Source organism: Grampus griseus, assembly GCF_964374135.1.
Source record: "Grampus griseus genome assembly, chromosome: 17".
In the NCBI taxonomy this organism is placed as follows: domain Eukaryota; kingdom Metazoa; phylum Chordata; class Mammalia; order Artiodactyla; family Delphinidae; genus Grampus; species Grampus griseus.
The window spans coordinates 41,301,238-41,315,367 of record NC_139011.1 but is presented as its reverse complement, the minus strand read 5'-3'; the positions used below and the strand labels follow the sequence as shown (position 1 = coordinate 41,315,367).

Here is a 14,130-nt window from a genome sequence, read left to right as displayed (position 1 = left end):
TCCTGAATCCTTCAGACATAAGACAACTTCTAGCAACTTCAGGAGAAGTTTGTCTACACTCAGGCTGCAGTATTTTCAGCAAACATGATTGGACAGTGGGCCTATGCCCTATCTTTTGATGGAGTGAAAAATTTGAGCCAGTGAAGCCAAATTCTTATTGCAAGCAGCATGCTTGGCTCCTTGCTGATTGCAAATAGGCATTTAAAATGCGAATTTGAAATCGGGTGTCTCCATTACTACCAGCTAACGTGGCATCATAGGTGTTTCCTAAGTTTTAAGTCTTGGGGGGAAAAAAATACTCCACTAGTGTCTACTATCTCCATCAGGAACTCTGTTATGAAAGCTTCATTTTTGTGTGTTCCCACTCTTTTCTCCCCATCTTCCGCACAATCACGTGCTCTTCCTAAGTAACTCAAGAATAAGGTCCTGGAATAAAGTCACAAACTTACAAAAAGAAATAAAACTAATATTTTCCCAGTCTCTTGGCCATCACAGTGTCTTACAGTTAAAAGCCACCGAAACTATTTTTAAAACACCTTGGAAGAAGTGAGATGAAATGGTACACCCACCACAAAACATACATAGTTCAAAAGTTGGATTTTTTCTCAGTAGGTATCAATTGTAAATAAGAATGAACTAGGGGCCAAAATGTAAAACCAAAAATGAAGCAGCTACGTGTAGTTAGTAATTTCTAGTTTGAATTGTAATTGAATATTATGGCTTCGTATGTATTATTTTATATTGTACTATTCCCATTATTGATGGTTTGGACTTTAATAAGGAATTCCATAGTTTTTAATATCACAAAATGAGATATTTGAACAGTGTATTCTAGAAAGCAATATACTAACTAAAGTGAATGCTTGTATATATTAAGATAGCCTTAAAACTTTTTCTCTAATGCCTTAACTGTCAAATAATTAAAACTTTTAAAAGCATAGGGTTATAGTCAGCATGCTAGACTGAGAGGTAAACACTGATGTGGTGAGAACAGGTACTGATGCTGTCAGTGTTTAGCACTATGTGTTTAGCTGTGTTTATGCTCCAGAAGTGCAATATTAGACACTAGCTAGATAGTACTGCTGCCTCGTGTAACTCCAAAGAGGAAACGGGATTTGATTAATTGAGTGCACGTTTCTTTAATTTACTCATATTGTCCTTAGCTTGGATGCAATGCCATGCAGATTTATGTGGCTGCTATTTTTATTTACTTTGCATTACTTTAACACCTTGAATGGAGAGCCAAACATTCCCTCTTCACTGACCAGCAATGGCCCTTTAACTGCAGTAGGAGAAATAAAAAGAAAAACCATTTTGTGTGAAAATTGGTGATAACTGGCACTTAAGATCAGAAAAATAGTTCTTTATACTTGGCTACCTTAAGATGCTGTCTGCCCAAAGCTCTGAAAGACTTTAAGATAGGCAGTAATACTACAATACTACTGAGTTTTTGTAGAATTGTTACATTTGATAATAAAACTTGCCTGTTTAATCTCAATGTTTGCATTCTGTTTTGTTATTAGAAGAGTTAAGGGTAATGGTGGAAGGGTGTGGTGGGTAAAGCCTTTTTTTCCTGAGGTGGTAGGATATTTACCTAAGTTACTATAAGTATTTGTAAAAGCTATCAATGATTAATGCACTTCAGATACAGATCAAACAACTATCCTTAGAACATAAATCACTGAGACTTTGATTTTGAAATTCTTAAGTTATGGTAGTGATAGATACTAATACGTGGTCCTTGCATCTTATTACTAGGGCTCTATTTGCTTGACAATTTGAAAACCTATTCAAGCCACATAAGCCTTTTTCTTTTTTAAGGATTTTTTTAAAAAATTAATTTTTGGCTGCGTTGAGTCTTTGTTGCTGTGCCCGGGCTTTCTCTAGTTGCAGCGAGCGGGGGCTGCTCTTCGTTGCGGTGTGCAGGCTTATTGCAGTGTCTTCTCGTTGCGTAGCATGGGCTCTAGTCACCCGGGCTTCAGTAGTTGTAGCACGCGGGCTCCGTAGTTGTGGCGTACGGAGTTAGTTGCTCCGTGGCATGTGGAATCTTCCCGGACCAGGGCTCAAACTCGTGTCCCCTGCATTGACAGGTGGATTCTTAACGTCTGCACCACCAGGGAAGTCCAAGCCATTTCTTAAAAGCCATATAATAAGAGCTAGAACTTTAGTGTTTCTGAATCCCACATGCTCCTCCTTTATTCCAATCACTCTTTGCTAAAGCTGAGTTCTCCAATATTCTCTCTAAGCCAAATTTATTTAGGACCCTGGTTAAGTCTTGTGTGACTTACACCACTTTAGAGTTACATATATTGTCAGTATCACTTATTTGATGTATATACTCTATTTTATAGAGTTCAATTCCAGATTTAGGTTATAACCTCAAGGGCAGGAAGTACCTGTATTTCCCTCACATTTCTACATACATGTTCTTGTTAAGCATTCACCAAATGAAGTTTAGTTCACCTAGACAGTTTTTCAGTCTCAGTCCTTGCCAATGTCATTTATAAAAATGAAGCAATTTCTTTCCATTTTGTGCTTCAGCTTTGGGTCTCTGTTATCTGCGAGGAGGCAACAGAGCTCTCTAGGCAAGCTGAGGTTCCTTTGCGCTTTGATGTCTCTGGCAGGCATTTAACATTGTCCAGGCTATTCCTTGCCTTCAAGAAAAACAGGTTGCGTGGGCCAAGGGAATTTCCTATTTACCTCCTTGAAATAGCACCTCATGTAGTTGCCCTCCTCATGGCAGAAAAGGAACACAGGCAGTCAGGAGGGTATGGAATCGAGTAAAGCTGGTGGGGGAGGAAGAGACTGAGAATAGAGAGGACTTGAGTATATTAAAAAACCTTAAAGGTCCACCTCGTAGGTTTATAGTTGATTTCACAACTTCTCTTCCTCTCTCTGCTTCCCCTAGCTCTTTGGGGAAAAATTTTTTAACATATACAAAAATAGAATAATGACCACCATGTGTCTTTCCAGCTTCAACAATTATGAACTCAAAGCCAATCATTCCTATAGATTATGTAATCAATTGTATAATCTATTACATATAGGATTATATGTAATTATATAGATTATCCATATTCCTTTCCACTTTCCCCACTGCTGTATTTTTTTGAAGCAAATTCTTTGGGTCATGAGTAAAATGGAGTTCCAGGTTTAAAACTGGGCCACGGTAGGAAGTGCTCTTATTGAGAAGAGGAAAAGGATAAATAGGACTGAACTGGTGGAAGTAATTCAGTTTCCAGATGTCTTCTGTTTAAGGTTGAATCTCTACAGTTGTGCTCAGTACTCCATTCCCTAGCCCATGTGCTAATAAGAGACACAGACTAGACAGGAGGCGATGTAAACTTTGAGGACTGGAAGGCCACCAGGATGAAATTCAGGAGTAAGAGAGCACTGAGTGGGTGCCACAGGGAGAAATTGTTTTTCTACGTTTTTGCTGCCTCCTTTGTGTTATGTGAGATCTTGAAGGCCAAGATCCCAAAGGGTGGCCCGAGGGATAAAAGGTTCAGAAACAACAGCTTGACTTGCCCCTAGCTTAGACCTAAGTTAAAGGGCAAATGTCCTTATTTCAATGTACTTCCCCTCAATTCCTTTATGTGGAAGGTGGAGGGATATTTGGGGCCAAAACCCAAGCTGGTAATCATTATCTTGGCAGAGTATACTATGAGCTACAACCAAAAAAACCACCGAGAATATGTGTGATCAACAATAAAAAGCATTGTATTGGTTAAATGAATCTTCACAACAACCTATTACAGTAGGTACCACTATTATTATTTTTATAGACCAGGAAATGAAGGGTAGGTTAAGTAAAACATACCATGGTTGCACAGAAAGTACAGGAAAGGATCTAGAATATAAAGATCTGGAGACAGGTTGAGGTGATTAATGCTCTCCTAATTGCTTAGCTGCTCCTCTTTTCCTAGCATTGCACAAATACAGTCCATCATTACAGAGTCACAGAGTAGTGCTTCATAGTGTTCCTTTGGTCTGCCTTTTTACTTTATTGCCGGTATGCCATTAATTCAGCTGCTGAATTATTCGATAGCTATGTATTGTTGCTGTACTAAAAGTGAATGTTGATAAATGGGTAACAAAGCTGCTTATTACAGACTCGAATTTGAGCCAGTGTTTTATAATGCGTATAAAACCAATATGATAGTAAACACCAGAAACATTTTTTTTAAAAAAACCAATGTGGAATTCTCAGCTGGTTCTGGACTGTTCTCAGCCTGTGTGTGTGTGTGTGTGTGTGTGTGTGTGAGAGAGAGAGAGAGAGAGAGAGGGAGAGAGATTCATCCTTCCTTACCTGATGGTGTTTCTCATGATTTCTTCCTGAGCCACCTTCTCTATCTATTCTCTGGGCAAACTCACTAATTTACTTCCACACGCTTCTTTGGAGCTACCGGCTTCTAAACCCAACAATGCAATAGATATTTCCATTTGGAAGTCTCCCTGGGCGTTTCAATTTCAACATGTTAAAAAAGAACATATCTTTCTGTGTCCAAAAACCTGCTGGTCCTTGTGTTCTCTTTACTTCAGGAAACAGCACCGCATACCACCAGGTATTAAAGGTAAGAAAGCCTTTTTTTTTTTTTTTTTTTTTGCGGTACGCGGGCCTCTCACTGTTGTGGCCTCTCCCGCTGTGGAGCACAGGCTCCGGACGCGCAGGCTCAGCGGCCATGGCTCACGGGCCCAGCCGCTCCGCGGCATGTGGGATCTTCCCGGACCGGGGCATGAACCCGTGTCCCCTGTATCGGCAGGCGGACTCTCAACCACTGCGCCACCAGGGAAGCCCAAGAAAGCCATTCTTAACTTCCTTCCCTCACCATCCTAGTCATCAGTAACTCTCACTGGTTCTTTGCCTCAGTATTGGATTCTTTATATCAAATTCTGCTTTCCTCTCTTGCCAGTATGTTTTTTTAAAAGAACAATCTTTTAAATTAAAAACACAGATCTGATTACATGTTTTTTTAAACCACTTTACTGAGGTATTATTGAGATATAAAAAGCTGTACTTATTTAGCATACACAACTTGGTGAGTCCTTGGAGATAAGGCTATACTAGTGAAACCATCACCACAATCAATGCCACCAATATCTATTACCTCCAAAAGTTCCCTCCCACCCTCTTTATTTTTTGTGTGCATGTGTGATAAGAAGACAACAAAGTGATTATGTGCCCTTAAAATCTTATTAAAGGTTTCCATTTGCTGTAGGAAAAAATACCCAAATGTATGACTGCATGCTATTGCATGAGCTGACTCTTGCCTACCTCTTGAGCTTTTTTCAAGGCATTCTTCCTCTCACGCTCTACACTTTGTTGTACCTTTTCCAGTTCTTCGCAGGAATGATGCACTTTTTGTTTCCTCTGCCTGAAACACATTTTTTTCCTGTTATTCCTCTCTTCACTGACTGCTATGCAGAAATCTTACTTTTCTGAGGAAGGCCTTTCCTGACTCACTAGACTCTGTAAGATCTCCCTATAATCTGCTCCCCATGTTGTAACTTCCATCAAGGTAAAATGTGTCTTCTTTCCCCCTGTATCCTTAGTGACTAGCCAGCCCTTGGGATATATACAATAAATATCTATTGAATGAATTAATCTATGTTCATTCCTGCTGGTGAAAACTAATGTGCTTTGTACAGTTTTCTTTTAGAGTTGTTTACCAATTTAAATGTTAAAAATCAAAAATTGTTTTTCTTTAGCACCGTTTAAAAATGTTTAAAATGTTAGTATTAATCTAGTTATTAACAGTATGCTTTTTACACTGAGGTACAAATTCAGAGAGTTGCCTTTCACGTTGATATACACATCCAAAGAGAGAGTTTGGTGTGAAATTTACCTAAACATGATTTCAGCTGCTTCTGCCATCTCCAATTCTCAACCAGAGTGCCTACCTAGGATTCCAACAAGATTTTAAAAATATATCTATATTTAAATCATGTCATAATCGATGAACAGGTTTTTGGTTTTTTACTGTATTAAAAAAATATCATGGCCATTACTCTGTTACACACAAATTGTTACGGTGATAAGTCATAATTGGTGGGAAATATTTCCCCCCCCCACAATCGCTGTATGCTTTTGGTTTTAAGATAGCTATACTTTGGAAGTGTGATTAGTCCTCCAAACAGCAGGTCTAGATATGCCCAGTCAATCATCTGCACTGGCTGGTTGACTAAGAAGTGGTTCAATGGCAGCTCCAGGACTGTACTAGACCCATCCAGTTCTAGCTGGAGCCCTTTGTAGGGTGGGAAGACAGCAGAAGCAATTTCATGTATCAGGGCATTAGGAATGGCAGATTCTCTCCTGAATTAATAATTGAGGTACTCAGAATCCATCTGCTATCTAACTACCTTTCCTCTATCCTGCGAAAGAATTCAATCTGTTATTTACATGTGCCCAGAAGGCCTAAGAGTAGTCAATGCTAGGGAGCTCCTAGCATTGAGAGGGCAGTCTCAATCCATAAATAGGGTCAACAGAAGAACAAAAAATCAAACCAAAAGCAGGATACTCAATTAAATGGAAATTTCAAATACACAACAAATAATTTTTAGCTTAAGTTTGGCCCAAATATTGCATGGAACATGTACTAAAGTGTCCTATATTACCTGGCAATTCTAATAGTCAATTCAACTAAATTTCACAAATATTTGAAGGGCTTACTTATCTGAATGAAGAGAGGATGGAAACTTGGTCCAAAGTCAGCAACCTTTGTCTACTAAAATAGCTTTGCCTGGGAAAATCTTGATAATAGGCTGCCTAGTACCAACAATGTTTTTCTTTATTTATGAATATTATTTCATATGATCAATTTGGTAAAAAAAAAAAAAGTCTCTTCCTGGAGGAGTTTTAACTGTAGGAAAAAAACCTACTTCAGAAAATGTCCTAAGATGCTTAATATGTTAATTCAAAAATATCTAAATAGAACACACATTGTTCAATGTGTCCCACTAGGGAGGATTATATGGTTCCCAGTTTGACTCTGTTGGTTTGTATGATTGTAGTTCTCCCAGTCAGTGGAAAAGGAAGACAGCAGATCCTTAGGAGTGATAATAGAGCAAATATACTCAGGAGGCACTGACGCATATCTTCAAACAATGAGGAAGAAGTGAGGCCTGCTTGAGAAATAACTGCAGGAGCAACTGATAAGTGCAGCCCCTTATCCCCTTTTTTACAGAAAAGGCAGAGAAAAAAATTAATCCGGGCTTCCCTGGTGGCGCAGTGGTTGGGAGTCCGCCTGCCGATGCAGGGGACACGGCTTCGTGCCCCGGTCCGGAAAGATCCCACATGCCGCGGAGCGGCTGGGCCCGTGAGCCATGGCCGCTGAGCCTGCGCGTCCGGAGCCTCTGCTCCGCAACGGGAGAGGCCACAACGGTGAGAGGCCCGCGTATCGCAAAAAAAAAAAAAAAAATTAATCCACAGTCACAAGTAGAACTAGTGACAAGCTAAGACAAAACGGCTTCAAATCATAGTTCTCGTTGATAGTGCAAAATATACAGCTTATCACGTTGGTCTTCTAAGACACCCACAGCTAATACTATTGTCAACAACTTTTAAGTCAATTACCAAAATACTTGTCTACAATGTGTTTCAAAGAGTTGAAACAACGGTATAAAACATGACCAAAATACAAGCCAGGATATAATGGTGGTAAGAGTGTTATGTGTTTTCAAAGATGAATTGATCATATTTGGTTCAGACTTCACAAAGGAGATGGTGTTTGAAAATAATTTAAATATGTTCATCAATGGATAATTACAAATTTATGACATAATAAAGATGAATCAGAGTTCCATATCTTTAACAGAAGAAGAGCTGAACTAATTTAAAGATTTCACACTAATTATTCTGTTACTAGTAATAAGGTGACGCATTGGATAGAAGAATGTTTTTGAAATAGACTTCGCCTGTACTTTTTTGGTTTCAAGTAGGTAATTCTTCAGGGGCTTTTGTTTTATATTTGTCTCATATCCTGGTAACAAACTACTTGGCACACAGAAGGCACATATTTAATTTTAAGATAGAAACCTTAGGAATCATTTCAACTCATCATTTATCACATCCAATTTGTCACTAGGCCCTGTAAATTTACCTCCAGCATCTTTTGAATCCCTTCTCTTTGAACATTTTTATTTTCATTGCCTTATTTCAAGACTTTACTTTTTTAACCCAGTTTACTACAATAGCTTCCTAATCTACATTTTCTTAAAAGACTTACAACAAAGCATTTCACATCAATCCCTAAAAATATCTACTGCATACTAAAGGGGTCCTCAAACTTCTAGAGAGGAGGCCGAAAATCATATTGTTCTTTGAGAGTGGACTGTAAATAAAAGACCATTTGAGAAAATTTGAGGTGTTTAGGATTGGTCAAGATGAGGCAAAGGATAATGAAATGACCCTTCAAATTCTGGATGGGAAACTAGCAGCCCATGGTTTGCAGTCGTAAAATGGTCAATCAAATTCGAATCGGAAGTTATCTTAGGACCATGTGTCCACTAGCTATGTGCATTATTATCTGGAAGCAGCTGGTCTTATCGACTTATGGAATGACTTACTGAACGCTCAGCTATACGGCCAGCTGCAAGGCAACATCTTGAGCAGTTAGGGGTACATCTTTTTGGATGAGTTGATATTTTGAACAAAAAATGTCTTATTTTTCTCATAGCAAAATTACACTGGTTCAGGGATAAAATGACCCATTCTCATTATTCTTATGTGGAAGTTTAGGGTTCAAGGGAAGAATGTTTCTACTAGGGAACACAATCACGATTCCACTGATTAGTATCTAAAGACTGAATATTTATCTCTCTTCTTTCATGTTTCCATTTGATTTTGAGAAGCTATTTTTTTCTGTCTCCACTACTGTGTAGAGCATGCAGTATAATTTAAATTATACTTAAATTTACAGTTAAGTCCTTGAGGTGATCATGAAGGAACTATGGGAGGAATGGTCATCACCTCAAGACCCTAGACTTGGAAAACAGTGGCCCTCAGTGGCCACTGTATTGTTCTCGCATGAGGTGGAGCTCTGCCTGCTTATCATCTGATAAGCTGGACGCTGAAATCTGCTGCTGTGTATGTGGGCTCTTGTGGTTTTCAAAGACCAACAGTTTTGTTCTCTCTGCTTTGGCCCAGGCCTTTTCTGGGCAACTGGTATCTTCCATCCATGTTTCTAACTCCTGGTCCAGTGCTGTTTGACAGGCAAGACATATTTACATGCAACCAAAGGCATAAAAAGAGTTCCTGGAACTGTTTTTGCACAGCACTGAAAACTGATAGCTTCTCCCCAAATATCCTAACTTGATAAAGGAAGGAGACTCTTGCTGCCTGCTAAGAACGCCTTTTTCCTCTCGTTCTATAATGGGCATTTTGTCAGTTCCTAAATTACTTCTTAGTACTGTTGAGGGAGATAGATCCTGGTATATTTGGAGAATGCCAGATATAATAAAAGTGAAGACAAACAGTATAACAAGTTAAAACTATGTTCCATTGTTGTGGAATATCTAAACGCACCTCTCCCCCGCACTGACCATAAGTATTACTGTTTTCAAAATAATATCATGCAAATACATTTGTTTAACCAGTTTGGGTGGTTAAAAACACTAAGTTCCAAGTACAAGCTTCTTTCCTGTAGATGTCTAGCGGCTTACTAAACCAACGCGTCAACCCAGAGGGTTTTGCCTCGCTCTGAAAGCACCAGGAGGACGCAGGAGCCCTGGGTTCCAGTTCTGCCTTCGACTAGCTTTGTGACTTACACTCGCTGCACCTCAGTTTCCTCTCTGTAAAATGGGGCGGGTATGCGGGCTGGATCTGGATATTCTCTACCTGAGTCCACCCACAAAGGCCCCAGAAAGCCCGCTCGGGCGCCCACCTTTACTGTGAGGACGGGCGAGGAAAGGGGAGGCAGCTGGACGCCCGCACTCGCCTCCCGTGGGGGGCGGGGAGCCGGGGGAGCGGTTCCGGAGCACCAGCAGTGGGCGGTGCCACTTCGCGTAGAGCCGCCTTCCGGCCCGCGCAGGACCACGCACGCCCGCCAAACGCTCCGGCCGCCCTCCGCTCCCGGCACTCTGGTTCCAGGGCCGCCCGGGGGGACGCGGTTGGCCGCGACACCGGAGGGGGGCGGGTCAGGAAGTGGGGGCGCGGCGGCCGGGAGCGGGCCTGGGGAGGCAGAGGGGTTCTGCAACACGGAGGGCGGGAGACTCTGAGCCGCGCGGGAGCCGGAGGGGCGCCCCGGCCTCCGCGGGGACGATGGCGGAGGAAGAAGGTGACCTCCCTGGGGTCCAGCGCGCCTACTGTCGCCCGAGGTCTCGGGAAAGGGGGCGGGGGCTCGAGGGCCCCGGAGGCCGGGGCTGCGGGCGGCCGCGGCGGTCCGGCGGGAAAGAGCGGGGCGGCGGGGGGAGGTGTGGAGAAATTCAGAAGGAGCGGAGTAAATAGCCCGAAGTTGTGTCGGCTCTAGTGGGAAGCGAAAGTGGAGCTTGAAGTTGGGAATCGTGTAGGAAGAGAGAAACCCGTGTGGGGAGTGATGGAGAGGGAGGGCTGTGAGCAGATGACTGATGAGGGTGGGGGACATACTTTGGTTTAGAAGATGTAGGTTTAGGTACTGAATGCATTTTCGAGAGGGATAGTTGTTTAACCAAATGCCCCTCAGTCTGAGTGCGCTCTTTAGAGATCTGTGGATTCTGACAGATACAAAGTCATCACCGGTGAGAGGACCCGCAGGCCAAGGGGACAAACAGAGGCAAGGGTTTCGGGTAGACGTGATAAGGTGGATTGGGAGGGGATGAGCAAGCAGAAACTGAAGAAGGTCAAGTTCAGTTACAGGTTAGGGCGAGATGGCAAAGGGAGAAGGGATGTAAGTGGTTTTTGGGGCATCTGGAAGCCAGGAGTACTTCTGGGTGAAAGTGGGTGGACTGGAGAAAGCTTTTCATGCCCCTTCAGGGCCAATGCCAAGAAAATTATTCATAGAAATCGATAGGTATGAGATAAAAATGCGGAGTTGGGAGGAACTTAGCTAGTGAGAGATGTTATAGGAAACATTCGTGTCATGATATCTTCATGATAGGCATGCTACTTTCAGGCATAGGTATAATGGTGTCTCTTGACTGAGCAGTTAGATTTTTCATCCTTTTGGAAAACATGACTTTTTACCTTATTGAGGGGAGTTGTGAATGTGATCTGTTTAGATTGAAGCCTTACTGAACCAAGAGTGGAAGAAGGGAGTTTCAAGAATTCAGTGGAAAGCAATTTAAAAAAATTAATTGTAAGAATTGTTTGCTGCTCTGTGTCTTGCTGCTCTGTCCCTGTGCTCCCTCTTGCTTCATATTTGCCTCGTCTTCCTTAAGTTTTCTGTGTTAAAACTGATCTAAATTTAAGACACGCTACCTAAAAACAGCTTCAAAACCAAAACTCTTTGTAGTTGGTAAGGAAGAATGTAATTCTGTTTGTTGCCTTGGTTTTATCTTTGGTTGCAGTATATGTAATACATTTTTTGATATTTTTTCCTTTTCTGATTAACTGCAAATCTCTAGGGGTAGGTTGATGAGCTAGCTTATATGTTTCCATGAGCACTTAAGTTAAAGCATAAAAAAATTAATACTGCAGTACTAAAAGTCTTTAATATTATATATCATGCAAATGAGAAATTGTTTTAAGAGGTTATAGTTACACCTAACCAAGTAGGTATGATGTAGAACCAGTTATGGTTTCACAAACCATACACGTTTGTGAAATTTAATTCTGTGATATAAAATGAAAAATGATTTTTGTTTGTAGAATTACAGATAATCCAAAGCAATGAAATACATCTTGGAACAATTAATGGATTGCAGTTTCGTTAAAGTTTATTCAACAGAGTTTTTAATTCCATAAATATTTGACTGCCTAATGTGTTAGGTACTGGGATATAATAGTCAACAATGAGTGAGTAATTCTCATTTATTGTAATCTAGTAATGATATTTATAGTAAACACGTCTATGTCCTATGCATTTTTCTGAGTACTTTCCATTTATTAGGCACTCTATACTGTTTTTCAAAATGCATGTTATTGGGCTTCCCTGGTGGCGCAGTGGTTGAGAGTCTGCCTGCCGATGCAGAGGACACGGGTGCGTGCCTCGGTCCGGGAAGATCCCACATGCCGCGAAGCGGCTGGGCCCGTGAGCCATGGCCGCTGAGCCTGCGCGTCCGGAGCCTGTGCTCCGCAACGGGAGAGGCCACAACAGTGAGAGGCCTGCGTACCGCAATAAATAAATAAATAAATAAATAAAATGCATGTTATTTGTATTCACTGTGTTAAAATTAGACTAGTCTATTTTACTTGTATCCAGATGTTCTCTATATCGCTTTTTGCTTATCATTCACATTCACTTGGATCCTCTTCATTGTCCCACTTTTCTCTAAGTAAATACTCTTTGGGAAATCTCATCTTCTCTTGATGCTGTAGAGGGTCATGGTATTTATATTTATGTTTCCTGGAAGATATGTTAGAGCAAAGAAGGAAGTGATAGCCTTGAGCAGAGTAATGTTCATAATTCACTTGGAAGTTGCTATGTATAGTCTAGATGGACATTTGCAAGCCTATTTGTAGCCCTGTTAACTATCTTATGTGAAGATCACTGAGCCAGAGACTGAAATAGCAGGTTATTTTTGTGGCTATGTTATCATTTTTATTTATTTGACTTTTTCTTTTATTCTTTATTTTTGATATGGTTAGATTCTTTTGTTTTTTCTTCCTTTATTTTGGCTGTTGGGTCTTAATTGCGGCACGTGGGGTCTTCGTTGAGGCATGTGGGATCTTTCTTTGTAGTGTGCGGGCTTCTATCTAGTTGTGGCGTGTGGGTTTTCTCTCTAGTTGTCGCACAGGCTCCAGGGTGCGTGGGCTCAGTAGTTGTGGTGTGCAGGCTTAGTTGCCCGTGGCATGTGGGATCCTAGTTTCCCGATCAGGGATGGAACCTGCTTCCCCTGCGTTGGAAGGCGGATTCTTTACCACTGTACCACTAGGGAAGTCACTCTTTTTTTTTTTTTTTTAATTGAAATATAGTTGATTTACTACTTTGACTTTTTCTTTACAATGCTAAAAGTATAAGATAGTGAAAAGGAAACCTGAATTCTATCCCAGAGCTTTCCTATCAGGATTAATAATCTAGTTTGTCCACAGCTTTGGCCTTTGTTACTTACCCACCTAAAGATTCTGGGCTTTGTTTATCAATTATGAAGTTAAAAGATAAATATAAAGGAAATGAGGTAAAGTTTGCATCCAGTCAGTTTTGATTTATGGTCACAGGCAAAAAATTTAGGGACAAGATTGAAGAGATTGGTTAAAAAGTTTACTGTATTTCCCAAGTAGTACTTTTTGCTCCCACAGTTTAATGCCACTGAAATTGCCATGTCTTAAAACCAATGCACATATTTAACATGGTAGTGCCAATTTTCCCCTTGAAAAACATCAAATAGTATCTTAAAATATAGGCTTCTTAAAATCAAGAAAATACAGTATTGGAATTCCCTGGCAGTCCAGTGGTTAGGACTCTACGCTTTCACTCTGCGGGTTCAGTCCCTGGTCAGGGAACTAAGATCCCACAAGCTGTGCAGCACGGCCAAAAAAATAATAATAAAGAAAATACAGTATTATAGATCCTTTACAGATTATTTATTTGTATGATAAACATTGCTAATATAGATTCCTGAGAGATGACTGATTAAGATTTATATACTTCATAAATAATGGGGTTCTGTGCAAAATTTTTGTTAAATTCCCTGGTGGTCCAATGGTTAAGACTTTGTGCTTCCACTGCAGAGGGCACAGGTTCCATGCCTGGTCAGGGGACTAAGATCCTGCATGCTGCGCAGTACGGCCAAAACCAAAAACCAAACCAAACAAAAGAACCATTTATGTGCACAGAGAACACTTTATTAAAATCCTTGTAAAGTGATTGATTTTATAGAGAATTTTTTTAAAAAGAAAAATAATAGCTTTTTGTAAAGAACACTTTATGTGAATATCCCCTTCCTTCCCAAATTATCTTTATCTTAAATGTGCGCTTTTAGACTGTAATAAAAAAAGCCCTATCTAACCCATTGGTCACATAATTTGTTAACTTCCTCAGTAGATTTGTTAACTTG

General features: G+C 40.6%; 1 protein-coding gene across 4 annotated transcripts in view; it reads left to right on the top strand.

Annotated features, from left to right (window-relative positions):
- Positions 1 to 10,150: 10,150 nt before the first annotated feature.
- The window catches only part of DPY19L4 (dpy-19 like 4), a 58,764-nt gene continuing 54,784 nt past the window's right edge, over positions 10,151 to 14,130 (top strand). For 3 of the 4 annotated variants that reach the window (XM_082675143.1, XM_082675142.1, XM_082675141.1), the window contains exon 1: positions 10,156 to 10,274. In XM_082675143.1, coding sequence (XP_082531269.1) covers positions 10,259 to 10,274 — 16 coding nt within the window. In that variant the 5' untranslated portion in view covers positions 10,156 to 10,258. Of the gene's footprint in view, positions 10,275 to 11,193; positions 11,271 to 14,130 lie in introns of all 4 variants that reach the window. The other variant, XM_082675144.1, reaches the window with a different exon arrangement.